The sequence below is a fragment of the Ictalurus punctatus genome, chromosome 1 (assembly GCF_001660625.3).
Source record: "Ictalurus punctatus breed USDA103 chromosome 1, Coco_2.0, whole genome shotgun sequence".
NCBI lineage: Eukaryota > Metazoa > Chordata > Actinopteri > Siluriformes > Ictaluridae > Ictalurus > Ictalurus punctatus.
In genome coordinates this window covers 36744068-36771567 of record NC_030416.2, presented here as the reverse complement: position 1 = coordinate 36771567, position 27500 = coordinate 36744068, and the positions used below count along the sequence as shown (strand labels likewise).

At 44.6% G+C, this 27500-nt stretch overlaps 1 protein-coding gene across 3 annotated transcripts in view; it reads right to left on the bottom strand.

Annotated features, from left to right (window-relative positions):
- Nucleotides 1-27500, bottom strand: part of LOC108267341 (rho guanine nucleotide exchange factor 4) — a 133074-nt gene that overhangs the window by 86986 nt on the left and 18588 nt on the right. Inside the window, exon 1 of one of the 3 annotated variants that reach the window (XM_017471545.3) lies at nt 10088-10180. The exons of the other annotated variants lie outside the window; for them this stretch is intronic. Coding sequence (XP_017327034.1) covers nt 10088-10126 — 39 coding nt within the window. The 5' untranslated portion in view covers nt 10127-10180. Of the gene's footprint in view, nt 1-10087; nt 10181-27500 lie in introns of those variants that run through there. 3 annotated transcript variants of the gene reach the window in all.

Genomic DNA, 27500 nt, shown 5'->3' with positions numbered 1-27500 from the left:
CACGCGGCTATTTCACTGAGATGTTAAAGAAAACTAGCGGTGTTCTTAACCTAATGTACTCAGCTTTAACAGTTCACTCAGTTTGCCCAAAGACAGCTAAACTGAAGACTCTCACACTATCCGTCGTTCCCCAGATGAGGACGGGTTCCCTTCTGAGTCCGGTTCCTCTCAAGGTTTCTTCCTCGTATCATCTCAGGGAGTGTTTCCTCACCACCGTCTCCACCGTCTCGCTCGATACGGATAAATCCGCTCTTAAAAGCGCTACACGGATAAAACTGAACTGAATTGAAGAGATTTTATTTCACACCTTCTTCAAGATAAATAGGTAGTAGAGGTTTAATTGTTTTGTTTTGGATTATTATCAGCGTATCACTAAAACCCTGGCGTGGTCAGGGTAGAATTTGAGCTTTGACACCCCTGATGTATACCCCGCTGTGTCAAAGTGTCAAGGCAAAGTCTTATGTTCTAATATGGCTATGAAGGAGCCTTGTTTACTCGATTCTACATTTGTTCTGGTTTCTCACAGATTAGGGATCATCCCATCCTACCAATCGGATCGATCACCCCAGTTCTAATTGGGTTTGCGTTGGACTTGTAAAGTCACCGAGCTGTGCTCTGAGTCCTCATGACCAGGAGTGGAGTTTAATGCTCAGCTCAAGTCTTCACAGGTGGACCTGACATGATAAAGAGAAGAAGACGAGATGGCAGGTGAGGAAAGGTGGGAACAACATGTGTGACCGTATCCCATAAAGCCTATAAATCAGACTCTTTCTAATCTGTAGGCCATTTTTGTGGAACACACACGTTGTGTATATACGGTGTGTACATGCAATATTACAAACAAAGGCTTCTCCACTAAGTATTAAAAACATTTCAGCTAGCGTGTTCGATACTTTTTTCCCCGTGTCATTCTGCTTTATTACACATTACGTTGTGAATTCTTTATATGCCCGGATTTCTCAAGTAAATACTGATGTCTGGTGAAAATTTCATGGGAATAACCTCATTGGAAATATATTTACTGAAACAAATGGTGACGTGTTTAATACTTATTCCCCCCGCTGTATGTAGAACTCTCCTGCCAACACGTTCCATATAAATCAATACCACATAAACACCCACACGACCACAACACAGCCCCAAGTGTAGAGGGTCATTCCTTATTAAACCAATTTTACCATGATGCACTTGTTCCACTGTTTCACTCCAACGCAATTCGACCGACCGAGGGACCGACCGACTGACCAGGCCCGGCAGGAACGCTCCAGTCCTCTGAGTCATGGAGTAAGAGAGTCTGATGAGCTCCTACATCAATATTTACTGCAGTTTAATCTTCATCCTGCTTTAACATGCTTGACTTAACTCCATCCGTACTGATGAGTACATTCATGTGGCGGATTCACGATGGAGGGAAATCCCTAAACCGGAGCTCAACCTAAACCCTCTGATTATTATTACCATTGAAGTGTTAGATTTCACACTTAACTGTAGGCCTGTTTAATCGAGTTTAAAAAAAATAATAATTTTCTCTCTTCTCGGCTGAATATTTTCACCGGTATCGCTAACGGATCTGGTTAGCTGATGTCCGCTGCACATGTGTGTAATGTTAGCTAAGTGGAACACACGGTGGTAGATTTTATTTCACACGAATGGACTCAAAACAGGCTCGGTTTACCGTGAACGCAAACAAGAAACCAAGAGAAATATGAGATTAGACAAAACATTACTAATGCGAGATGCGGAAGAAGGCGGGGCTTAAAGGGTATCAGTTAATATCAGAGAGTTCAAAACACCTACGCAACTGTCAATCATTCCAGTTTTACATGTTGATTTTTGCGGGGGGGGGGGGGGGGGGGGGGGGGGGGGGGGGGGGGGACGGGCACATAGCTCGTACAGTGGTGGAAGGACCTGACGCAAGTCCTTCACATGAGGAATCCCACCAACATCCCAGCGCTGAACCTGTCCTGGACTGAGGATACTGATATCAAGACACCAGAAACTTGAAGCAAAGGTTCACATACTTTTTCCACTCACGGATATGTCACATAGGGTCATTTCCCCCAATAAATAAATGACCGAGTGTAATCGTTTTGTCTCATTTGTTTAATGTGGTTCTCTTTGTCTACGTTTAGGACTCGATGAAATCTGATGATGTTTTAGGTCATATTTATGCAGAACTACGGAGAAATGCAGACAGCATGTTGTCTGAGGGACGTGGACGACTGAAAACATGCCGAAAGAACCTCACTGAGGTGGGAGAACACTGTATGTGAAAACTTAGTGGGGTTTTTATTTCTATCAATGCTTTTTACACGCGGTCCTGCGCAATGTGGCCGCTTTAGAAAAGGGCTATTTTATTTGTCACATCCAAACAAATCAGCCACAAAAGCGCGGGGTGACGTGAAGTGCTCCTTCACCTCCTGAACAACACAACAATAGCTTTCCCAATCCAATCAGTCCTTGCCAACTGAGGTTTTTATTTTACTTCCGATTTATCTTTATTAATACAAATGACTCTTCTTGTAACGAAATCTGTGTGCGATACTTTTGCTTTTAAATCAAGGCTTAGGATGATGTTAGAATTAAAAACACACTCTCCGGAGAAAGAATACCACAGAACCGTTATCAGGGAACTCGTCTGTAGTAATGATAGGAACAAAACTAGTATAGAATTCCCTCATCAAACTGAAACCCCACTAGCAAAAAAGATTTGAAAAGGCACCATAACAAAGAGCCCTTCATCACACCCGGACCCTAGGCGGTCACCTGGTCAGCCCTGATTCCCATTAATACTCCAAACCACAGCAAAATCCTGCTCATTTTGGTTTCTATCTAACCACCAGTCTTTTGTAGAACCCTAATCCTTTCCTCACAGCCATCTCTCACTCCTTCCACCTCAAAAGACCCTTCCACTGTTCCTGCCCTCTCTGTGGTAGACCTCACGGCTCGGGCGTAGGACTCGGCGCAGCCACCGACGCCGTGAGTAAAGCAGTGACGAGGTCATTATAACTCTAATGAATTATACAGCACTGTGGAAAAAAAAAAAACAAAGCCATTCAGCAAAAAGGTCAACACGAAGTCACATTCACATAGATGTTCACTCGGTCAGGACTGAAACAATACTGGCTTTTGATTCGCCAGCGTCCTGGAACACGTCCAAGCTGATAGAAGCAAATTCATACTGTCCGTCTGTGGCCTTTTCTGTAAATACAATTACAGAATGGAAAATTGTGCCAGATACATAATCTGTTATAATACAGATATAGTCAGATATAAGACATAATCTGTTAAATAAATCAGTTATACACCATAAATATTCTCTGCAGAACGTAGAATTAGTTGTTTGTTTGTTTTTTTTTCCATTTTTAGTGCAAAGATGAACCAAAAATCTGGTAGAAATCCCAATGCACATTCTTTACTAGCTACATTTGCCAGGTTTATTTTTCTTTTATGCTAATGAGATTGATACACTGAACACTTTCTTTAACATATCAGCAACCTTAGAAGTTTTAGAACATTTCATTGGACTTAATACTGCTGTTTCTAACTACCAAATTAATGTGAATTGCAAAATCCCTGTCTGCATTTATTAAGCAGGAACGTTATATGAAATATTCGAAGACTATACCTGACTGTTAGCTTGTGCGCGTATTGTCTAAAAAAAAACTAAAAAAAAACCCTACAAGGCTCTGATTTAATGATACACAAGTATGATAAGACTTTGCGATGATGCGATGACAACACAGGGTGTACATAGCCAAACTAATTAAGAACTAACACAGAACAGGCGAACACAATCAGATAACAATACGCTAACAGATCAAGGGTGGAGTTATGTCTAGAAAAGAAACCATGTGTCAATTCCCAGAATGCACTTCCACCTACAGATCTGGACAATCTGGATGACAACACCCACACACCACGGTCGATGTCACCTGATTACTGACTGCACACACCTGGACTCAATTACCACCACTCACTAAATAAGCACACTCGCTCACACACGCGCACAAGGACGTGTGTTCACAGAGCTGACATTCCAAGCCTTTTCGTCTTTGCTAATTCTGTTTTTTTGACCCACGTTTGTTTTCCCGTTTTATGATTCCTGCCTTGCTCTCTCGCTGTTTGATAACCTGTTCGTACATTGCCTGAGCTTGTGCCTAAATGTAAGACGTTCCTATCCAGAGCGACTTACGTTTATTTCATTTATACAGCTGAGCATTTGAGGGTTAAGGGCCTTGCTCAAGGCCAAGGCCCTGTAGTGGGGGTTTGGCGGTGCTGGGATTTGAACTCGTGACCTTCTGACCAGAAAAACGATGTTTTAACCACGTTACAACCGTAACCGTCGCTGTCTCTCCTACCGGACATCAGGCGAAGGGAATAAATATGAAAACTACTAAAATGACGAATTTAAGATTTTTATTTATTTATCTCGGTACAGTTGTGTAATAGTTAAAATTTTATTGGCTTGCAATTTAACTAATCGTATACATGACCTTGCTACGCTAAATATTCATTCCGTAATTCTCATTAAACCAAAAAAAAAAATCTCATTAAACCAAGTAATGAATATGTATTGTGCTAATACACAAAAATACAGACGGATAGGGTGGTGTGGCGGCATGGAATTACTGTTACCGAGTGTTTTATTCCTCTTATACCACAGCAATTTGCCAATGATTACGAATGCATTTATTAACGAATGATGCATACTGCACTTTTTTTTCAATATATAATTTCATTCAACGTCATGTCAGGTCCACAAAATGTCTCACTTACATAATTGCACCTATAAATGTTAAATAACTGTATAAAACGTGCAGAAAACCTCACCATATCAACAGACACACGTGTTTCATAATCTCAGTTCCTAATCTAGCTCAGTGGTTAAAGGTGCTGGGTTACTGATCCGAAGGTCAGGAGTTCAAACCCCAGCACTGCCATGCTGTTTTGGGTCCTTGAGCAAGGCCCTTAACCCTCATCTGCTCACTTGTAGAAATGAGATAAATGTAAGTCGCTCTGGATAAGAACGTCTGCCAAAATCAGTAAATGAAAACGTATCAGGCACTAACATGGTGACAAGCAGTGGGTGGGGCTTAAATGAATTCATTACGAAGAGGTGTGGTTATGTGTGCTGCTGCGATATCCAGCAGGGGGGGTGTGTGTGCTTTATTTCCATTCAAATAAGCAATGCACTTGCACTTGCGTTTAAGAGCGTGCATGAACATAGATTATTCAACATTGTGAGAATGACTGAGAATGGATTCCGCAACATTCTGGGCTTTATTTATCTTGGTAGCTCCTAATTCAGCCCTACAGTTTAGCGCTGCAGCAGTCTGACACGCAAACATATAAACCGAAACGAAGGAACACCCTGTAACGTGTCCTTATAAGGATCAGACTCAGTGGTTATCAGCAGCAAAATACACACACACAGTGAAAACGGAAAATAGCTCACGGACACAAGAAAACTTCCAGCCGTTGTCAGTTATATGGGAAAAGTAGGAGTCATTGCTTATGGCTCCCAGAAGATCATTATCCAGCCAAAAAATCTGGCCTGTACTGGAGAGGGATGCTCACAGCACCGATACTTATCCACTTCCTCATCTAATCAAAAAACAATACTTATCTGTAAGGCTTGAGCCATCTGGGCTCGGTTTCTGGAGTCTAGACTTATAGCAAATGACATGGTCCATAGAAAACCTCCAGCGACTGCACTTTCTGATGTCTGGGTCTAGAAATGGATCAGTTAGTATCGACTCATCCACTAATCAGAGACAGATTTCCCCCTAGACCGTGCACAGATATAACAACAATAACAATATTATTAGTATTATTAGTATTATTTACATCTGTGTTGGTGGAAAATATGCTAAGAATTCTGTTTATGTTTTTGTATCTTCTATAATTACAATTTTTTAATAAAGGTATTAGAAATGTCATTAGAAAGTTAAATTCTTTCGGTCCCGAGGTCACGTGGTTTCACGTGACAGTACACACATTCTGTCGAGAGAAAGGCTGTGGAGAGGGAGGAGTAAGGCGGGTCGTGTAGTGTACGTCAAACTGGAACAAACCGTCTCTGAACAGAAGCGAAGGTCTGTAACACCTTCCTTCTTTCCTTCCTTTTACCTCCCTTCCTTATTATTACCTTATTTTCCTTCATTCCTGCATTCTTCCTTCCTTCTATCCTTTCATCCTTCCTTCCTTTCCTCCTTTTACCTTCCTTCTTTCTTTTTAACTTCCTTCCTTCCTGAATTCTTCTTTCCTTCATTCATTCCTTATTTCCTTTCACCTTCCTTCCTTCCTTCCTTCCTTATTTTTACCTTCTTTCTCTCCTTCCTACATTCTTCCGTCCTTCCATCCTTTCATACTTCCTGCCTTCCGTCCTTCCTTCATTTCATCCTTTTACCTTTGTTCATTTTACCTTCGTTCTTTTTAACTTCCATCCTTCCTTCCTTTTGTCTTCCTTCCGTCCATCCCTCCTTCCTTCCTTCCGTCCATCCCTCCTTCCTTCCTTCTGTCCATCCCTCCTTCCTTCCTTCCCTTTCTTCTTTCCTTCCTTCCTTCTTTCTTCGTCCTCCCTTCCTACATTCTTCCTTCCTTCCATCCTATTCTCCTTTCCTTCCTTCCTTTTATCTTTCTTTGTCCTTCTTTCCTAAATTATTCCTTCCTTCCTGCAGTCTTCTTTCATTCCTTCCTTCCTTCCTTCCTTCCTTCCTTTTACCTCCCTGTTATTACATTAAATAAATACCCTTTATTATTAATTATAATGTCCTTCCTTTCTCGTCTGTCCCAGTTAGAAAAAAAAAAAAGGATCATTTGGGAGTCAGTAGAGAATTCAAGGTCCTGGATCGGTGTTGGCACTGAACATTTTTAAACCTAACCGTAGCTGAAATATTACAGAACCTCATCTGTAGAGCTTTCAGAGCTAGCAGCAGTGACACTGAGCTCCATTACAGTCTCCGAGTGAAGCAGACGCTGAGCAGACTCGCGGAGAGAGAATAAGAGTCCCAGTGTAGACCCAGCCTCAGACATCACACTAACAAGCCATCCACAAGGCTCAGATTTAACAGCACCCAGAGACCCATAAGTGCATTAATAATATCAGCACAGCTCGTAAAGCTGGCGGTTTATTATAACCGAGACCGATCCAACGTACACGTAAAGGGCATTTCAATAAAAACTAAATGTACTGGATAAACTTTATGATGCGAGGGAATTCAGTCAGTCAGAAAACACTCGACCCCTCACTCAATCTTAACTCGTGTTAGTGGAGGTTATTCTTCAGACCTTCGGGTCGGGACAGAGGTCAGAGTCGGCAGCTCTGAAGTCCATTCACTTCTTAATAATCTTCACTGTGCACAATAGGGGACTGACAGACGCTTCTTTTGAAGCACAAGAGCACTGAATAGAACCGACTTCCTCTAATAAGCTCTAATGATCACGATGAAAGATCCCGTCAAGAGAAACAGTCTGCTCCGGATCAGACGGATACCACAGTGCAGGAAAACCATAGCAACGTGACGCCTATTCATACGCACAGCGTACACGGGTCCTGCAATCAATAGAGTCCATTTTAGAGTCGCTCAATTTAAAAAAAAAGAGGAATATATGCGATTGATCACATGTGCACTGAGAGATATGTTGAGAGTAAAAATACAGTACAAGCCTCCAGTGGAGAGAAAAACACTGAGGACGTTTACACGGACAGCGGTAATGTAATTGTGGACCTTATTCTGAATAAGATGTATAATATTGTTATTAAGGTGTTTACACGAGTCGCGTTTAGAATACTTCTTTCATGTCCCCGTTTTACATGTTATAGACCCTAGATGGATTAACGGCACACGTCATGACGTCCCCGACGTCCCTCCAGAATCTCACGTATCGACGTACAGTTGGTCTTCGTTATGGGACCGTATACAGCTCTGGGTGTTTAGTTTTTTTATTTTACGAACGCTTCGAGTGCGGTTAATTATTTGTCGTGCTGTACGTGCAACTAGACTGCTTGAAGCCGTGGGCTGCGTCCCAAACTGCATACTTACCTATCGTATAGTAGCTGAGATACATGTATTCGCCTACTGTATAGCAGGTAAGTGCGCGGTTTGGGACGCAGCCGTGCTCTCTTGTTTGCCGTAAAACGGTCGAGCGCTGCCGTGTGTGTGTACGTGTCCTGTCGCACACTGTGGTGAAAACTCCCACATGTATTAATTCCATTTGTGTTTACTTCGAGTACGAGTTTAATCAGATTAAGGTGATCAATAATCTCTGTTTACATGCTAGTTTCTTAATCGGAGTATCGTCTTAATCGGGTTCATATCGGACTATACATATCACATCATAACCTTCATATGCTCTTTAAAATGCATTCTGTTAGGATTATCCCTAAATTTCCCATAAGGCTTTGCTAATGAAAACAAAACATACAACGTGAAGAAAAGAAGCTCGCAGATTCAAACAGGCTTCACGGGTCCTATCTGAAAATGACTTCCATTTAGCATCGAATAAAAAGGCAAAGAAAGAGAAGATGAATATTTGATCACTTTAGCAGATCTAGAAGCCACTTTTAGTTTAGTATCTTGTGGGCGTGGCCTGTCCGGCATTTTACTTTGTCCCAGCGAGAAACACTAGAGCTGTATCTATCTTCTAAAGCTACAGTAACTGGTTAAACTCAAATGGACCAACTCTCTAATCAGTGTGGAAATTTAGTTGTCTTGATTTACATATAATTTACATGCTAGATTAGCTAGCTAGCTGTACTAGCTACACAGACTCACCAGAGACACCAACGATCTCTGTTACTTCCTTCCAAGCTTGACTTGTGGATATGACAGGATCAGATGAAACCATGGTTGTAAGTTTTGCTTCCCTGTTTGCGTGAACTGATTGCAGGTAGGAACTAAAGCTGTGTACAAATTTAAGTGTTGCTTGTGGCTGAAATCGCAGCTTTGTCTTGAGCAAATACGCAGTATATAAACAGGCTCCGGTCACTTTCTCTTTAACATAATTAGCATCCACCTACATCATCATCATCATCATCATCATCATCACAATCATCATCATAATCATCATCATCATCACCATCATCATCATCATCACCATCATCACCATCATCACCATCACCATCATCACCATCATCACCATCATCATCATCATCACCATCACCATCACCATCATCATCATCATCACCATCATCACCATCATCACCATCATCATCATCATCACCATCATCATCACCATCATCACCATCATCACCATCATCACCATCATCATCATCACCACCATCACCTTCATCATCATCACCATCATCATCATCATCATCACCATCACCATCACCATCATCATCATCATCACCACCACCACCACATCATCACCATCACCATCATCATCATCACCATCATCACCATCATCACCATCATCACCATCATCATCATCACCATCATCACCATCATCATCATCATCATCATCATCATCACCATCATCACCATCATCATCATCACCACCACCACCACATCATCACCATCACCATCATCATCATCACCATCATCACCATCATCACCATCATCACCATCATCATCATCACCATCATCACCATCACCATCATCATCATCATCATCACCATCATCACCTTCATCATCATCACCATCATCATCATCACCACGATCATCTTCATCATCATCATCATCATCACCATCATCATCACCATCATCATCATCATCATCATCACCACGATCATCTTCATCATCATCATCACCATCATCACCATCACCATCATCATCATCACCACCATCATCATCAAACTTGCATTCATCCAAACATCACAAGTCCTGATAAATCAGTGAAATTTTTCATCCCGATAGTGCTTCTTCATTCGGACATTTAAACACTACTTGTTCCAAACATCGACACTCCATCCTGAAGGCCTATTCTGCTCTCACGATCATCTCCCACGAATCGAAAAAAAACACAAACACAAAGTACAAGCATGCATAAACTTACAAACACACACCACGTCTGTCCAAGCGGGATTAGCTTCAAATAGAACAGAGCACAAACGAACGTTGGAGGAAAGCTAGGAAGCTCTTACCGTGAAGAACGCTCGGAGGAAACACATGACACTGAGCATTCCGAGAGCACCGTGGGAGAGAGCTCCTCTCTTCCCCTCTCTATCTCTCTCTCACTTTTACATACACACTCTATCTCTCTCTCACTCTCTGTGGCTGGCCTGAGGGCCTTGTAGAACCAAGCCCACATCTCTCACACACACACACACACACACACACACACACACACACACACACACACACACACACTCACACAACCACAACCTGTTGCTATTTTGGATTTGCTTAGCGGACGTCTCGAAGGGCAGCCGGCCAAGAGGGAGGAGAGCAAGTTAGTGCTTAACAGCGAAGTGGAAACTAGACCCTGATCCAAGCCTTATCTCACAAAAATGCTACGTTGGTCATGAGCAATGTTTAGGTGTTAAATATGACATCACTGGTACTTCATTTGTGGGCCGGCACCTCTCAGAGCTGAAGTGCTCACATTCGAAAGCTTATTTGCGTGTAACTGCAGGTTTGCAGATTTATATTTATCTTTTAATAGAATTGAAATGTAACAAAAGAAGCAGCGTATTATTACACATGAGCACAGTTTGTGATGTCGCAAAATAAGGGGACCAGTCACGTCCCGTATGCAAATTTTGAGCAGATGTCGATGTGGTACGTGCGGAATCCTGTTAGGGCGGAAGAGAACGATGGTTGTCATGGTAACATTATACGAAATTGTAATAGCAGTTAGTTTCCCAGGTGGATAAATTAGCCGATGTTTGCGATATTGCGTTGTTAGCAGGATGGCAGGAAGAAGGGTGTGTGTTGGGGCATTTGCTAATTTGCATACTAATGTATATTCATAGGTACTGCTATTTTTAATGACGGTGAAGAAGCTTGAGAATATTTCTTAGTCGTTTTCAGGCACTTACGAAAGTTTCCCTGCTGTTCTTCGCGCTCACGTGCACATATGTTGATAAACGCCAATCACAAACTAAGGAGTGAAATGTAGGATACAACAGTTTCAGATTTTCCTTTTCACAGTATAACTTTTATTGAAATGTCATCGCACACACAGTCCTCCTGCATCTCCTGTTCGCACCTCCGGGATTGGGGGTTCGAATGGGTCGGCACCCCGTCCAGGGTATCCCCCTGCATTGAGCCCTAAGTCCCCTGGGATAGGCTCCAGAATCCCCAGCGACTCTGTATAGCATAAGCAGTACAGAAAATGGATGGATGGATGGCTGGATGGATAATGGCTTATAGCCACTCAGGATTTATCAGAAAACACACAACTAAATAAAAAGCTCACCACTAAACCAATCTGACAGGAAAAAGTATATTCTATAAGCTATAGGTGACATATGTGATTGTCAGAGATGGTGAATGTGGAAGAATAGCAGAAGATAAATATCACCCTCTGCTGGATAAACAGCACTGCTGATCTCACACTAAAGTACAACTTTAGAGCCAAGTACAACTTTCCATTAGATGTTCATTTCCTTGAACTATATTAGTTTAGTAATAACCCTAAAATGCTTTCCTCTGTTGTGGTTTGTCCATCAGCTAACCTCCCAGGGTTATGTTTGTTCAGTGTTACTGCAGTGATACTCAACTTATCCTTGGAGATACCAGATACACGACAACGCTCTTTCCTTACAGTTTTCCTCCCAACATTCAAACGGTCCAATAATAATCCCCCACTGAACATGACCTCACATTTTCAGAGGTACATCTTGCAAACTGCTAATCATCCAGGAAAGACCGAATTTACACACCTTTCTATTTTTGAGCGCGCTAGACATGCCTTAATTGTTAGACGCATTACGCTCATACTGCAGCTCAAGCACAAAAATAGAACAGCAGGCGTCAGACACCGAACACGCCGCTGCGAGTTACATTTGATGTAAGAGATGTGAGAGACACTGAGTTTTTCTGGGCTTCGTTGAGCACTTTGTTTTCCCTCTCCATATCATTCACACAAACGTATAGTGCTGTTATTACTCATACAGTATATCTTTCAGCAGCTTTCCTTCGGGATATGTAGATGACTTCCTGTTTTCTAAACTGGAAGAAGGTTCCTTATGTCAGCAGGGTTGTCCATGCCTGCTTCTCATTTCTTTCTTTCAAATGAAGTGGAGGAAGCGAAGAAAGACTGCAGTCAGAGCTGGGATCGGTAAATTAACCTTTTTTTTTTTTTATCAGACTTTGTATAGGAATTTTATAGGTCAGGTACGCGTAATGGTTTAACTAGTATTCCAGTCTTTGCTAATTGCGAAAGCATATACATGGGAATCTATCAGAAATCCACATTTCATGATTTTTCACCGGTTTAAGGCTGCTTGGACCGACAGCAGAACAGGGATTCAGCCTGGCACCGATGGTGAAATCAGCAGAGGTGCGGATAAGCATGAACAGTACATCAGTTCTCACAGGACGGCCGTGTCAGCTGAAAACAGTCCTTTTGCCGACAAGGTGTTTCCGCTCGGTTATAAACAGCCATCTGTTTAGTCATCACTCTGGCTATTTTAACACATACTGGGGTTCGACTAAGCCAATAAACCCTTGCGAATGCTCCTAACGCATAAAGTGATGAAATGATCTCTGATACAGAGTCAGTTAGTAGCCTATAATAATGGTCTGAGCATCATAAGGTTAAGGTCATGTTAATTTGTAGAGAGAGAGTGTTCACCGTTATGCTTGCACTACCTATTTTAACAGGAATGTTTGTACTGGGATGCTTTAGAGAAATCGGGATGTTCCACAGGAAGGACACGGGCAGAAATAATGTACTTTAACACTTGCTTCTTTCCAGTTGATGGATTTAGAATACGCTGTGCACACATGTACATGCCGTTGTGCTTTTTGCCTTTGGTCTTGCTGATTTGCCATTTCATCATGCTTTTCATTTCTCTATGAATTGCTTTGTCCCTCTACTTTACAATTCTTTATATTGTTGCAACAAAACACTGGATTAACTTTCTCTTGCCTGTTCATTTATTTTTTTTTAAATCCCTTGGGCATTTTATTCTGGTGCGTTGTTTGAGCCGATTTCCTGCCTTACAAACGTGAGCCCTTTCCGAGCTTTCAACCCACGCAGGTTATAAATGGTACTGAACACGTGTGAAAACACACAGTCGCTCTTGCTCTTTTTCACTCCACGTTACGCCGTTACAGGGAAATAATCAACAACTGAGTGTAATGAAGCAGAGCTACTGTTAACATCACAGAGTTGGTTATTTTCCTACAACAGCCATGTCCCCAGGCGTTCCTCTTAGACCACGGCAATTTGTAAACTTTTTTATTTTATTTTATTAAAGAACAAGTCTCGCTTGTTAGCAAGAAACCACAACACCTCTGTCGCTAGACTTTTCCCATGTTTTACCTCTGACTGTTATATACCACTGAAACTGGAGACTCCTTCCATAAATGTTAGACAAACATCTTCTTAAGGAAAACTTCACCATATCAGATTTTACCTACATTTTACCCACAATCCGTTTATGTAGAGCGTCTGCTGTACACGTCCCTGTGAACGAGCTGTTACTATAGAAACGATAACATAGTAGAACGAGCGCATTGATATAAACCTGCGATTTGCAGCTGCGCTACTGTCTGCGCTCCTGTTCTAGAAAATGAATCAACAAATTCTGACCAATCAAGATCCAGAATTCAACAGCGCTGTGGTCCTGTTATACTGATTCCACTGATATCCTTCTGTCTAATCTTTACTTTGTATCCCATATAATCGCGACTTCCACACAAGAAACCACTAGTCATGGAGAACTGTGCATGGAGCTCCAGCGTTCACAGTGATTCCCTGTGATACAGCTCGTCAGTGGTAATGACAAGTGATGCTAGATGAAGTCATTTCCCCCTGAGGGAGGAGAGCTACAACATTTTGGTACATGCTTCAGGCCTCTTTCGTGCGAGTGCACAGAGAAAAGGTTATCCTCATTCACGAGAGTGAATATAAACAAGCACGGCTCTTTTGTGTTCACTTTGGAGGGATGTGCCGGTCTGCAGGTTTGTCTTGCCTTCTGGTGAATACGTGTACAAAAGGAAAGAGGAATCAATGCCAACCGCTGCTTTGTGACCGAATTCTTTACAGGTTCTTTCCACAGCTTTTTTTTTTTTGTGTGTGGAGGCGCTGGGATTTTGTTTCCTGTGGGAAAGAAGACGTCGTTAACTAGGAGCCTGATTGCGAAAGCAGGAATGCAGATTAGAATATAGTGGTCATAGAAAAGATTAAAACCGTCCCACAGGTCCTGTCTTGTTAACCTCCAAGACACAATGTCAGTTTTTTTAGTCACCTGCACATAGAAAATGACTGACAAGTTGCTACAGGCTGTAGAACCAAGCTATTCCCCCAATATCAAAGCCCTTCAGTGTCGTAATCCACACTGGGAGCATGGGCATTGTGTATTGTATAATGGCATGTGGTTCTTCTTGTTGTATTTTGGGAAAATTACTCAGCCATAGCAAATGAATGATCAAGATCTCGTTTCCCAAAGGGGAGACAAAAAGCCCTGAGTTATTACCCCGAGGCCTGTACAGAACGCTGGCAGTGAACCAGCTTGGCTGGTCTCTCCCTTTATCACCTTCTATCATTTAATCTTCTCTCTCTTTATTGCTAACCCTGTCTCATAAAAAAGGCCCCTATAAAATGTATTTGCAGAACCTTATCAACAAAAGCTCTAAAATGTTTCACTTATTTTGTTTGTCTTATTTCACAAACAAGTGACTGTGATATATAAATAATCATGGCTGGAGCAGTAATTAAGTTCCTTTGTGCTAGACATCGTTGATTATGTTCAGGTTTTCTGCTAGGTTCCAGGTCTGATGGTACTGCCCCATAAAGTCTAGGCACAGCTATACACCCTGTTTATTATTCGGCAGCAGAACCAGGCTCTTCTCTTGACCCTCTTCACTGAGGAACAGCAGGTCCAGGCACTGCTGTAGTCTCTGTTTAGTAAGAAAAAGCAGAAAGAGGCACTACTATAGACCTGGTTGAGTAGGGGACAGTTGTACCAGGCACTGATGTAAACCCCATTCAGTGAGGAACAGCACAACCAGGCTCTGCTGTAGACCCCGTTTGGTATGGATTTGCAGAACCAGGCACTGCTTTTGACCCTTTCCCGTAAGCAACAGCAAAAGCAGGGTCTGCTTTGGCCCTGGTCAGCAGAACCAGGCATTGCTATAGACCCTGTTTAGTATGGATTAGCAGAAGCAGGCACTGCTCTAGACCCTGTTCAGTAGGCACCAGCAAAAGCTGGGCCTAATCAGTAGGGGACATCAGAACCAGGCATTGCTATAGACCCTGTTTAGTAGGGATTAGCAGAAGCAGGCATTGCTGTAGACCCTGTCGAGCAGGGAGCAGCAGGACCAGGCATTTCTGTAGTCCCTGATCAGTAAGGATGAACAGAACCTGGTATAGACATCAACGCTGTGGCTCAGGTGGTAGAGCGGGTTATCCACTAATTGCAGGGTTGGCGGTTCAATCCCCAGCCTACACTAAACACTAACGTGTCCTTGGGCAAGACACTGGACCACATTTGATCCTGATGGCAGGGTAGCACCTTACCCCTGTTGGATGGGTAACAGCAGAACCAGGCACTGGTGTAGACCCTATCCAGAATGGCCATAGTGAATATATTAGGGAATACCAGAACCAGGCAATGCTATAGACCATGGTCAGTTGGGGACACCAGCAACAGAACGACAGAACCATAGGCTGTGTTCAGTAGGGGACAGCAGACATGGCCAGCAGAACCAGACTCTAAGTAACTATATCTCTAAGTACATCTTTGTTATGTTACTTGAATAATGGAGGGAAAACATAGCATGAATGTTCCTCAGTAGTTCACTTGTGCCACAGCTTGAGAACTTGTGTATAATCAGCTAGGCCCTTTAGCAAGGCTCTTAAATCCTCCATAAACTGCTCTGGGCCCAAGATGCCAATCCTGTGTTAAAAACATGTTTTGTTTTGTTTTTTTCCTTTTTGTGAAAAGCATCAAAATATGAAAAAAATATGTTACATAAATAAATGGTGTACATATGCGATATATTTGACATCAATCCACATTCAGTCAGCGTTATTGTCTCACGTTGCTGCTGAAATGTAATTAATGGTACAAACAAAAGAGCAAAATCAGGCTTCGGCGACTTTCAGAAACTGACTTCCAAATCAAATGTTAATGTGAATTTGAATAAATTGCACATAGCAGACATTCTACAGAGACATACAACCAACAAACACTTCTCACTGCTTTGCAGACTTTCAGAGAGAAAAGTTTGATAAGATCAGAAATTCCTTGAGTTCTTGGCATTTATATATATTTTTTTTTATATAAGAATGGACAGGACAATCAAAATGTCTGTGCAAAGAAAGCACGCACGTTCTCATCGGAAAATACATCTTCTGCCAGACATTAAGTAAGAAAATAATCCAAAAGAACTTTGATCTATGAATGCTGATATGCTTCATGATATAATAATAACGACTGAAGGTTACACTGTTTACTCTCGGTAGAGAGTCCACAGTTAATTGTTTGTTTTCAATACAACAGAGACTTAACATGGCCTTAATACATTTATCTTATCCCAAGTGATATTCTTGTTCCAATCCAAACACACAGTTGTTAAAGGAGTTGACATTAATAGAATTCAGCATAACAACTAATTTCCACCAACTTGAAACTGAAACATTGTGAACATGTAAAATACCACACAGACGATAATCCAAGCTCAGGATCAGATCACTGAACCTGGAATTGCGAGGCAGCAACACTACCTGCTGTACCTTAAAACAGTAATACAATACAATGAGGTCCTGAGCCTGACTGCCTGGGGGATAGATGTGTTGCAGTGTCTGTCACTAATGTATTGAATACTAAAGTATCTTTTACAAAATGTTGTACGGGTAAAGAGTTGGGAGGGGTCACCTACAAAGGTGGCTGTGCAGATTCAGTGCACGGGAGGCAGCCTGATGGAGCAAAGGTGGACCAAAATGATGTCCTCAGATTAAAATGTAACCTTAGCCTAATCCGCGGCTTCAGATCAAGGCACAGGAATGTAACAATTCTAGTTTCCCCAAAAAAACATGAGAAGGAACTTCATGCACTTGAACTTTTAGTTAGACAGTTACAATTATATAGCGCTTTTCTAGATACTCAAAGTGCGTTACGTAGTATGGGGGGCAATAATGTGTAGCATCCACTTTGATGATGCGATGGCAGCCATAGTGCTCCAGAACACCCACCAGCTATTAGTGGAGAGGAGAGTGATGTAGCCAATTCAGAGATGGAGATTATTAGGGGGGCATGATAGAGAAGGGCCAATAGGGGAATTTCGGCAGTGGTTACACCACTACTCTTTTACCAGAAGTGTCCTGGGATTTTTAATGACCACAGAGAATCAGGACCTCGGTTTAACGTCTCATCCGAAAGACCGTGCTGTTTTTACAGTATAGTGTCCCCGTCACTGTACTGGGGCATTAGGACCCACAGACCACAGGGTGAGCGCCACCTATTGGCCTCACTAATACCACATCCTTCCATCCATCTTTTATACCGCTTATCCTCTTCAGGGTCACAGGGAAACCTGGAGCCTATCCCAGGGAGCATCAGGCACAAGGCAGGGTACACCCTGGACAGGGTGCCAGTCCAGCACAGGGCACACACACATACACATTCACACACTTTGGACATGCCAATCAGCCTACCATGCATGTCTTTGGACTGGGGCAGGAAACCCCCTCAGCACAGGGAGAACATGCAAACTCCACTAATACCACATCTAAGATCAAACATTGTTTTCCCCAGGAGGTCTCCCATCCAGGTATTGGCCAGGCTCAACCCTGCTTAGCTTCAATTGGAAACCAGGTGAGAACTGGCGGGAGATAAAGCTCTGGCAAGCTGGAATTTTCTTTCTCTTAAGTACTATTTGTATGTTGCTGGGGGACATTTGTAGTCATTTTATCCATACATGTGACAAGACAGATTCAGAGGGGATTAAATTCCCAGTGCTACTGCAGTAATAATTCAATTACCGCACCTCCACATGTAAAATGAATCCACTCCAAAGATGGCTTTAAGCTGATATCTCATATCACCACCAAACTCTGCTCGTTGTTGCTAAAACCTTATGGCACTCTCATTATCAAACAGATTCACTAAAGAAGATCAGATACCACCTGTTGGAAAACCTGACACATCTCATATAGATGATCCAAAATATGGCAGTGGGTCTGGATTTCATACACTAAATGGTTTCTGATATATTGTGATAATAATAGGAACAAATGGTACCTGGTGATCCCTCATATGGGGTACCACCATTCTGTTCCCCAAAATGATTCCCTAACATCAATTCAAGGAACACCTATTTAATCAGATCTTCTAGGAGAGCATTTAATTATTTTTGCTGTCATGTTTGAACTCCAATTTCTTATTTAGTTCTTCTAATGGATCACTTGTGATGAAACATTTCTAATCTGATGGGTCTGGTCTCTTCCAGGTTGACCCCGTCCACGTTCACAAAGCATGAGGGTTTACTGAATGGTTTGATAAGCATGTGTTAGACAGCACTCTCTACCACCACCACCACCACCATCATCATCATCATCACCAAAACACCAACTGAGGGAATATCATTTGGAAGAATGGTGTTCATCCCTCCAATGCAGTTCCAGTAGAATCTACACCAAGGTGCAGTGAAGATGTTTTGGTGGCTCATGATGGACCAACTCTTACCCATGAGATGTATCACTTCAAAGTAACATGTGGCCCAGCCTCTGGGGCTGGGGATTATTTGTTCGAGTCAAACCTGCGTCACTTGTTTAGGCACGGACTTCTAAGATTGTTTAAATCCAATTGATGGATTTAAATCGTTGGTCAAGACCCACATAACCTTTGACAGCTTGGATTGTATCCCCTCTCATTGTTATGTGGTGTTGGATAACACTGCCAAACTAATCACTTTAATGCAGTAATGTTCACTTTGTGCTCCACTGCAATGTGTTGAGGTTTGTACTGTGTTCTTTCAGCTAACGGTGGAGAATTTTGGCAGCGTCTCGCTCTCATGAGAAGTGGGACCGAGTCAAACCCAAGAGCGTGAGAAACCCACTCCAGCACACGAGACGCTCCCACTCCAAAACACAAAACCCTTTCGAATGTTCTTTATTAGCTGAGAAAAGCCCCCCAGACGTTAAGCAGAACATATGACTTTATAATCTGCTTCGTCTGATCCTGGCTTTTAGTCTACGGACCAGACTACTGTGTTAACGTGTGCTTTCACAGTCAGGCTTCACATTCGAGAAGAAAATGTGAGTTTCCTCTGTGATCTCTGAAAATAGTCTGCACCACATACACATCGTTATATATACTATACGGAGTGGATACAGCGTGAAGCAGATATTCACTTTCAATCGTTATGTCTAGTCAGGTGTTGGCGAACCTTCTATTTTCATCCTGTGTACTGACAATACCGTTTATGTGAAAAAAATTGTGTGCTAACCTGAAGAGATTCCAATGCCGTAACAGTTTTAGAAAGCTTCCACAAATGTGGAAACTCTTGACTTAATGAAATTCCTGATGTGCAGCCATTTTTTTTAAAAAAATATAGAAGAACAAGTTCAAAACTTTCCATACGTCTGAACCGAAGATAATTACAAAACATTGCAATTTGCAAATGACCGAAAAATGAGAAGAATTTCTAACCAGATGTACAAACACCAACTTCTAATACAGCTCCCAGACCCACGCTCATACTAAAGCAGGACGAGAGCACGCACTCAATTTAGTTGCCTTCCTCCCTTTCAGTTCGTCACTTGATTATTCAAATTAAGCCATACATGATCTGGATGGATAGAATGTTTCCCAATGCAGAGGAAATCACTTGGTTGGTTTTGTCCTTGTTAGTTTTTGTTGTAAAAAAAAAGTAAATAGAAATACTGAGTAATGCATTTCAACCATGAATACTGATGATGATGATGATGATGATGATGAATGATATATAAAGCAATATCAATAAAGAGCACAGGTTGACTCAAATAAGAGAACAACGTCATTGTGAATGAGAGAGTGTGATCCTCTTATCCTCCAATGCAACTTAAACATACCGCATATCTAAATTCAACCTCAATCGCAACTATAATTCTAATCATAACCTCGGTAAACTCTCACTGAGGATGAACATTCCTTAACTTTAAAACCGAAGTTAACATAAACTTTAAGTTTCATACAAGGTCTCATTTGAACCCTAAATATAAATGAATGCACTGTCTGTAGAGCTGTGTTAGACAACCTTTATTACAGAATGTGTTATAAACATTATATCCTAGTGCAAATCACAGGTTTATATTAATGCGCTCGTTCTCATATGTTATCGTTTCTATAGTAACAGCTCGTTCACAGGGGACTTGTACAACGGACGCTCCACATATACCAAGTTTTTTTTAAAAAAAAAAAAACTTGTCTCAATGTAATCATTGATCTGGTGAAGTTTTCTACTGGGTAAGGAGACGCTTATTTAATATTTATGGAAGGAGTCTCCAGTGTCAGAGGTAACGCTGTAACTTGCACTTTCCCGACATCTTCAGGACAGAGGAGTTTATGCTTTAGTCAGTAACATGACAAGCTACATCTTATTAACGTCAAGAGAGGGAATAGAGAGAGGCTGCTGAGGGAAAGACTGTTCCACCACATTAAATGTAGCTATAAATGGATAAAATGTATGATGTTGGAAGAATCCTGTGGTACAAAAGGAATAAAGCACACTGACGTGCTGTTATCGGAAAATAACCAAATTCAGAGTTGTAATAGTAACTCTTCCCCATCACTGATTATTTCACTCCAACAGCACAACACACAGGGGTTTATTCCCAACCAACTTCATCATCTTTGGGAAATCGTGAATGTTTTGTGTTTTTCCTGCTTTTCCACACTTTATCATGCACTCATCAAGCCCTTCATGCAGCAAGTCAAGTGTTCCAAGCAGGAAAAGCACTACAGTGCAGTGCAGCAGGACTAAACGAAAGACGTCCGTGTAAAACTGTCTGCTCTCTTCCTCCACTGCCACAGTTTCTTTTCCTTTCACTCGGAGCCTGAATGGTGCAGATGAAAGGCAGCACTGTACTTTGCTTTAAAGAAAGGAGGGAGGATGGATGAAGGCGCCATGGCTGTGCGGGAGGTCTGTGAGAAAAGCCTGGTCCTCTAAAAGCGCCGAGCTCTCGACGTCTCCACAGTAACCCAACGACACAGCCAAGCAATTACGCATCCGTTCACTGATTTGCATCCAAAGCGAGGCCTTTGGTTCAGCTTCCTCGCCGGGTTTTCTGAACATGTCTGTTTTTCTGCAAAGCGATTAAAAAAAAAAAAAAAACCCTCCTGGCTCTGCGAGCACTACTTAACACCAAGCTTTTGTTTCTTTTCGAGAGGGAATGACTAATGAAGAGACATGTTACTTAAGCAGCAAACTGAGGAAGGGCACCGGGAGCGGTTTTCTGGAGCATGATACCCAACAGACTTCACGTCTGATCCAGAAACACAACTGTACACACATAATAATATCCTGTAGAATATCATCAAATATAGCAGACTGGAATGGAATGGAGAGCTGTGAACATGGATTGGTGGCTCACTTTAAAGTGTTGGTTTTGAATATTTTAGGTTCCATCTAGTACCATAAAGGGTTCTTCAGTGTTTCCCCTTTCTAGATATAAAGGTTCTGCAATAGAGGGTTCAGGAATGGGTCTAAATAAAGCCTGAGAACCCTTAACCTTCCAAAAACGCTTGAAGAACTTCTGATTCTGCATTGAAACGTAGGCAAAAATAAAGAAAAGAGAAGAACAACGATTCCGTGCCAAGCGAACACGAATTATTCAAAGTTTAAAAGCTTCACTTCTGGATTTCCATAAAGTATACCTTTTAAAAGAAAATTGTACACAAATAAATTAATAAATGTAGATATTTATAATTTTGGAGAATTTTTGACCTCCCAAACAATGTGCATTTATTATTTAATTATTATTATTTGTTTGACTATTTTTTACTTTTTTCAATCATTATATCTAATGACTACAGTTCGTAACAGACATTTATTTATACTATATAAATATTTATAATATTAATATTTAAACATTATACAACACAAAATTAACTATAATAATAAAATAATAATAATAATAATAATAATAATAATAATAATAATAATAATAATAATATGGTATGTGAATAAATGTAAATAAAGGTGATGAACGTTGTTTTTTTACAGTAAGCTATTGTCTTTGTTCTGTACAGTTTTGTCCTCATAGTTAATTTCAATTTATTTTCCTTTATATTTCTTGTCCTTTGGCATCAGGTTTGGGGTGGGTCCCTACCTTACCCCCAGCGATTCGCTGTAACCCTGAATCAGGTACAGAGGGGTAAACTTTTGAGCAGGATGATTGGTGTGTATTTGTGAGGGTGTATTATTATAGGAGACTTAATTTTGTGTATTTGTGTTTAAACACACTGTACTGGACCAAAAGCCTGTTATAATAATATCATTCCTGCACTGATGAGACGTGACACACCGCCGTCCCTAACTCCATCACGCCTACACCGCCGTCCCTAACTCCATCACGCCTACACCGCCGTCCCTAACTCCATCACGCCTACATCAGCGTCCCTAACTCCATCACTCCTACACCGCCGTCCCTAACTCCACTCCTCCTACACCGCCGTCCCTAACTCCATCACTCCTACACCGCCATCCCTAACTCCACTCCTCCTACACCGCCGTCCCTAACTCCATCACGCCTACATCAGCGTCCCTAACTCCATCACTCCTACACCGCCGTCCCTAACTCCATCACGCCTACACCGCCGTCCCTAACTCCATCACTCCTACACCGCCATCCCTAACTCCACTCCTCCTACACCGCCGTCCCTAACTCCATCACTCCTACATCAGCGTCCCTAACTCCATCACTCCTACACCGCCGTCCCTAACTCCATCACTCCTACACCGCCGTCCCTAACTCCACTCCTCCTACACCGCCGTCCCTAACTCCACTCCTCCTACACCGCCGTCCCTAACTCCATCACTCCTACACCGCCGTCCCTAACTCCACTCCTCCTACACCGCCGTCCCTAACTCCATCACGCCTACACCGCCGTCCCTAACTCCATCACGCCTACACCGCCGTCCCTAACTCCATCACTCCTACACCGCCGTCCCTAACTCCACTCCTCCTACACCGCCGTCCCTAACTCCACTCCTCCTACACCGCCATCCCTAACTCCATCACTCCTACACCGCCGTCCCTAACTCCATCACTCCTACACCGCCGTCCCTAACTCCACTCCTCCTACACCGCCGTCCCTAACTCCATCACTCCTACACCGCCATCCCTAACTCCACTCCTCCTACACCGCCGTCCCTAACTCCATCACTCCTACATCAGCGTCCCTAACTCCATCACTCCTACACCGCCGTCCCTAACTCCATCACGCCTACACCGCCGTCCCTAACTCCATCACTCCTACACCGCCATCCCTAACTCCACTCCTCCTACACCGCCGTCCCTAACTCCATCACTCCTACATCAGCGTCCCTAACTCCATCACTCCTACACCGCCGTCCCTAACTCCATCACTCCTACACCGCCGTCCCTAACTCCATCACTCCTACACCGCCGTCCCTAACTCCACTCCTCCTACACCGCCGTCCCTAACTCCACTCCTCCTACACCGCCGTCCCTAACTCCACTCCTCCTACACCGCCGTCCCTAACTCCACTCCTCCTACACCGCCGTCCCTAACTCCATCACGCCTACACCGCCGTCCCTAACTCCATCACTCCTACACCGCCGTCCCTAACTCCACTCCTCCTACACCGCCGTCCCTAACTCCACTCCTCCTACACCGCCGTCCCTAACTCCATCACTCCTACACCGCCGTCCCTAACTCCACTCCTCCTACACCGCCGTCCCTAACTCCATCACGCCTACACCGCCGTCCCTAACTCCATCACGCCTACACCGCCGTCCCTAACTCCATCACTCCTACACCGCCGTCCCTAACTCCACTCCTCCTACACCGCCGTCCCTAACTCCATCACGCCTACACCGCCGTCCCTAACTCCACTCCTCCTACACCGCCATCCCTAACTCCATCACGCCTACACCGCCGTCCCTAACTCCACTCCTCCTACACCGCCGTCCCTAACTCCATCACGCCTACACCGCCGTCCCTAACTCCATCACTCCTACACCGCCGTCCCTAACTCCACTCCTCCTACACCGCCGTCCCTAACTCCATCACTCCTACATCAGCGTCCCTAACTCCATCACTCCTACACCGCCGTCCCTAACTCCACTCCTCCTACACCGCCGTCCCTAACTCCATCACTCCTACACCGCCGTCCCTAACTCCATCACTCCTACACCGCCGTCCCTAACTCCACTCCTCCTACACCGCCGTCCCTAACTCCATCACGCCTACACCGCCGTCCCTAACTCCATCACTCCTACACCGCCGTCCCTAACTCCATCACTCCTACACCGCCGTCCCTAACTCCATCACTCCTACACCGCCGTCCCTAACTCCACTCCTCCTACACCGCCGTCCCTAACTCCACTCCTCCTACACCGCCGTCCCTAACTCCATCACTCCTACACCGCCGTCCCTAACTCCATCACTCCTACACCGCCGTCCCTAACTCCACTCCTCCTACACCGCCGTCCCTAACTCCATCACTCCTACACCGCCGTCCCTAACTCCACTCCTCCTACACCGCCGTCCCTAACTCCATCACTCCTACACCGCCGTCCCTAACTCCATCACTCCTACACCGCCGTCCCTAACTCCATCACTCCTACACCGCCGTCCCTAACTCCATCACGCCTACACCGCCGTACCTAACTCCACTCCTCCTACATCAGCGTCCCTAACTCCATCACGCCTACACCGCCGTCCCTAACTCCACTCCTCCTACACCGCCGTCCCTAACTCCACTCCTCCTACACCGCCGTCCCTAACTCCATCACGCCTACACCGCCGTCCCTAACTCCATCACTCCTACACCGCCGTCCCTAACTCCACTCCGCCTACACCGCCGTCCCTAACTCCATCACTCCTACACCGCCGTCCCTAACTCCATCACTCCTACACCGCCGTCCCTAACTCCATCACTCCTACACCGCCGTCCCTAACTCCATCACGCCTACACCGCCGTACCTAACTCCACTCCTCCTACATCAGCGTCCCTAACTCCACTCCTCCTACACCGCCGTCCCTAACTCCATCACGCCTACACCGCCGTCCCTAACTCCATCACTCCTACACCGCCGTCCCTAACTCCATCACGCCTACACCGCCGTCCCTAACTCCACTCCTCCTACACCGCCGTCCCTAACTCCACTCCTCCTACACCGCCGTCCCTAACTCCATCACGCCTACACCGCCGTCCCTAACTCCATCACTCCTACACCGCCGTCCCTAACTCCATCACGCCTACACCGCCGTCCCTAACTCCACTCCGCCTACACCGCCGTCCCTAACTCCATCACGCCTACACCGCCGTCCCTAACTCCATCACGCCTACACCGCCGTCCCTAACTCCATCACGCCTACACCGCCGTACCTAACTCCACTCCTCCTACATCAGCGTACCTAACTCCATCACGCCTACACCGCCGTCCCTAACTCCATCACGCCTACACCGCCGTCCCTAACTCCATCACGCCTACACCGCCGTCCCTAACTCCACTCCGCCTACACCGCCGTCCCTAACTCCATCACGCCTACACCGCCGTCCCTAACTCCACTCCTCCTACACCGCCGTCCCTAACTCCATCACGCCTACACCGCCGTCCCTAACTCCATCACTCCTACACCGCCGTCCCTAACTCCACTCCTCCTACACCGCCGTCCCTAACTCCATCACTCCTACACCGCCGTCCCTAACTCCATCACGCCTACACCGCCGTCCCTAACTCCACTCCGCCTACACCGCCGTCCCTAACTCCATCACGCCTACACCGCCGTCCCTAACTCCATCACGCCTACACCGCCGTACCTAACTCCATCACGCCTACATCAGCGTCCCTAACTCCATCACTCCTACACCGCCGTCCCTAACTCCACTCCTCCTACACCGCCGTCCCTAACTCCATCACGCCTACACCGCCGTACCTAACTCCATCACTCCTACACCGCCGTCCCTAACTCCATCACTCCTACACCGCCGTCCCTAACTCCATCACTCCTACACCGCCGTCCCTAACTCCACTCCTCCTACACCGCCGTCCCTAACTCCATCACTCCTACACCGCCGTCCCTAACTCCATCACTCCTACACCGCCGTACCTAACTCCATCACTCCTACACCGCCGTCCCTAACTCCACTCCTCCTACACCGCCGTCCCTAACTCCATCACGCCTACATCAGCGTCCCTAACTCCATCACTCCTACACCGCCGTCCCTAACTCCATCACTCCTACACCGCCGTCCCTAACTCCATCACTCCTACATCAGCGTCCCTAACTCCACTCCTCCTACATCAGCGTCCCTAACTCCATCACTCCTACACCGCCGTCCCTAACTCCACTCCTCCTACACCGCCGTCCCTAACTCCATCACTCCTACACCGCCGTCCCTAACTCCACTCCTCCTACACCGCCGTCCCTAACTCCACTCCGCCTACACCGCCGTCCCTAACTCCACTCCTCCTACACCGCCGTCCCTAACTCCATCACGCCTACACCGCCGTCCCTAACTCCGTCACTCCTACACCGCCGTCCCTAACTCCATCACTCCTACACCGCCGTCCCTAACTCCACTCCTCCTACACCGCCGTCCCTAACTCCATCACTCCTACACCGCCGTCCCTAACTCCACTCCTCCTACACCGCCGTCCCTAACTCCATCACTCCTACACCGCCGTCCCTAACTCCATCACTCCTACACCGCCGTCCCTAACTCCACTCCTCCTACACCGCCGTCCCTAACTCCATCACTCCTACACCGCCGTCCCTAACTCCACTCCTCCTACACCGCCGTCCCTAACTCCATCACTCCTACACCGCCGTCCCTAACTCCATCACTCCTACACCGCCGTCCCTAACTCCACTCCTCCTACACCGCCGTCCCTAACTCCATCACTCCTCTGTTTCTGTGTGACACAAAAGCAACCGGTAACGGCTGTATACCCCAAAAATCTCTTGTTTTCCTCAGCTCTGGTTTGAATCGGTGTGTTAGGACACATTGAGCCATGAACTCATTACCACACACACACACACACACACACACACACACACACACACACACACACACCGTTAGAGCCTATGGAGACAATAGCAAATTAATCACATTCCTCTATTTCACTGGACTGAGTGAGACACTCAGCTCTAAACTAGGACACATCATTTTTTTAGTCTGGAGCTCTCTCTCTCTCTCTCTCTC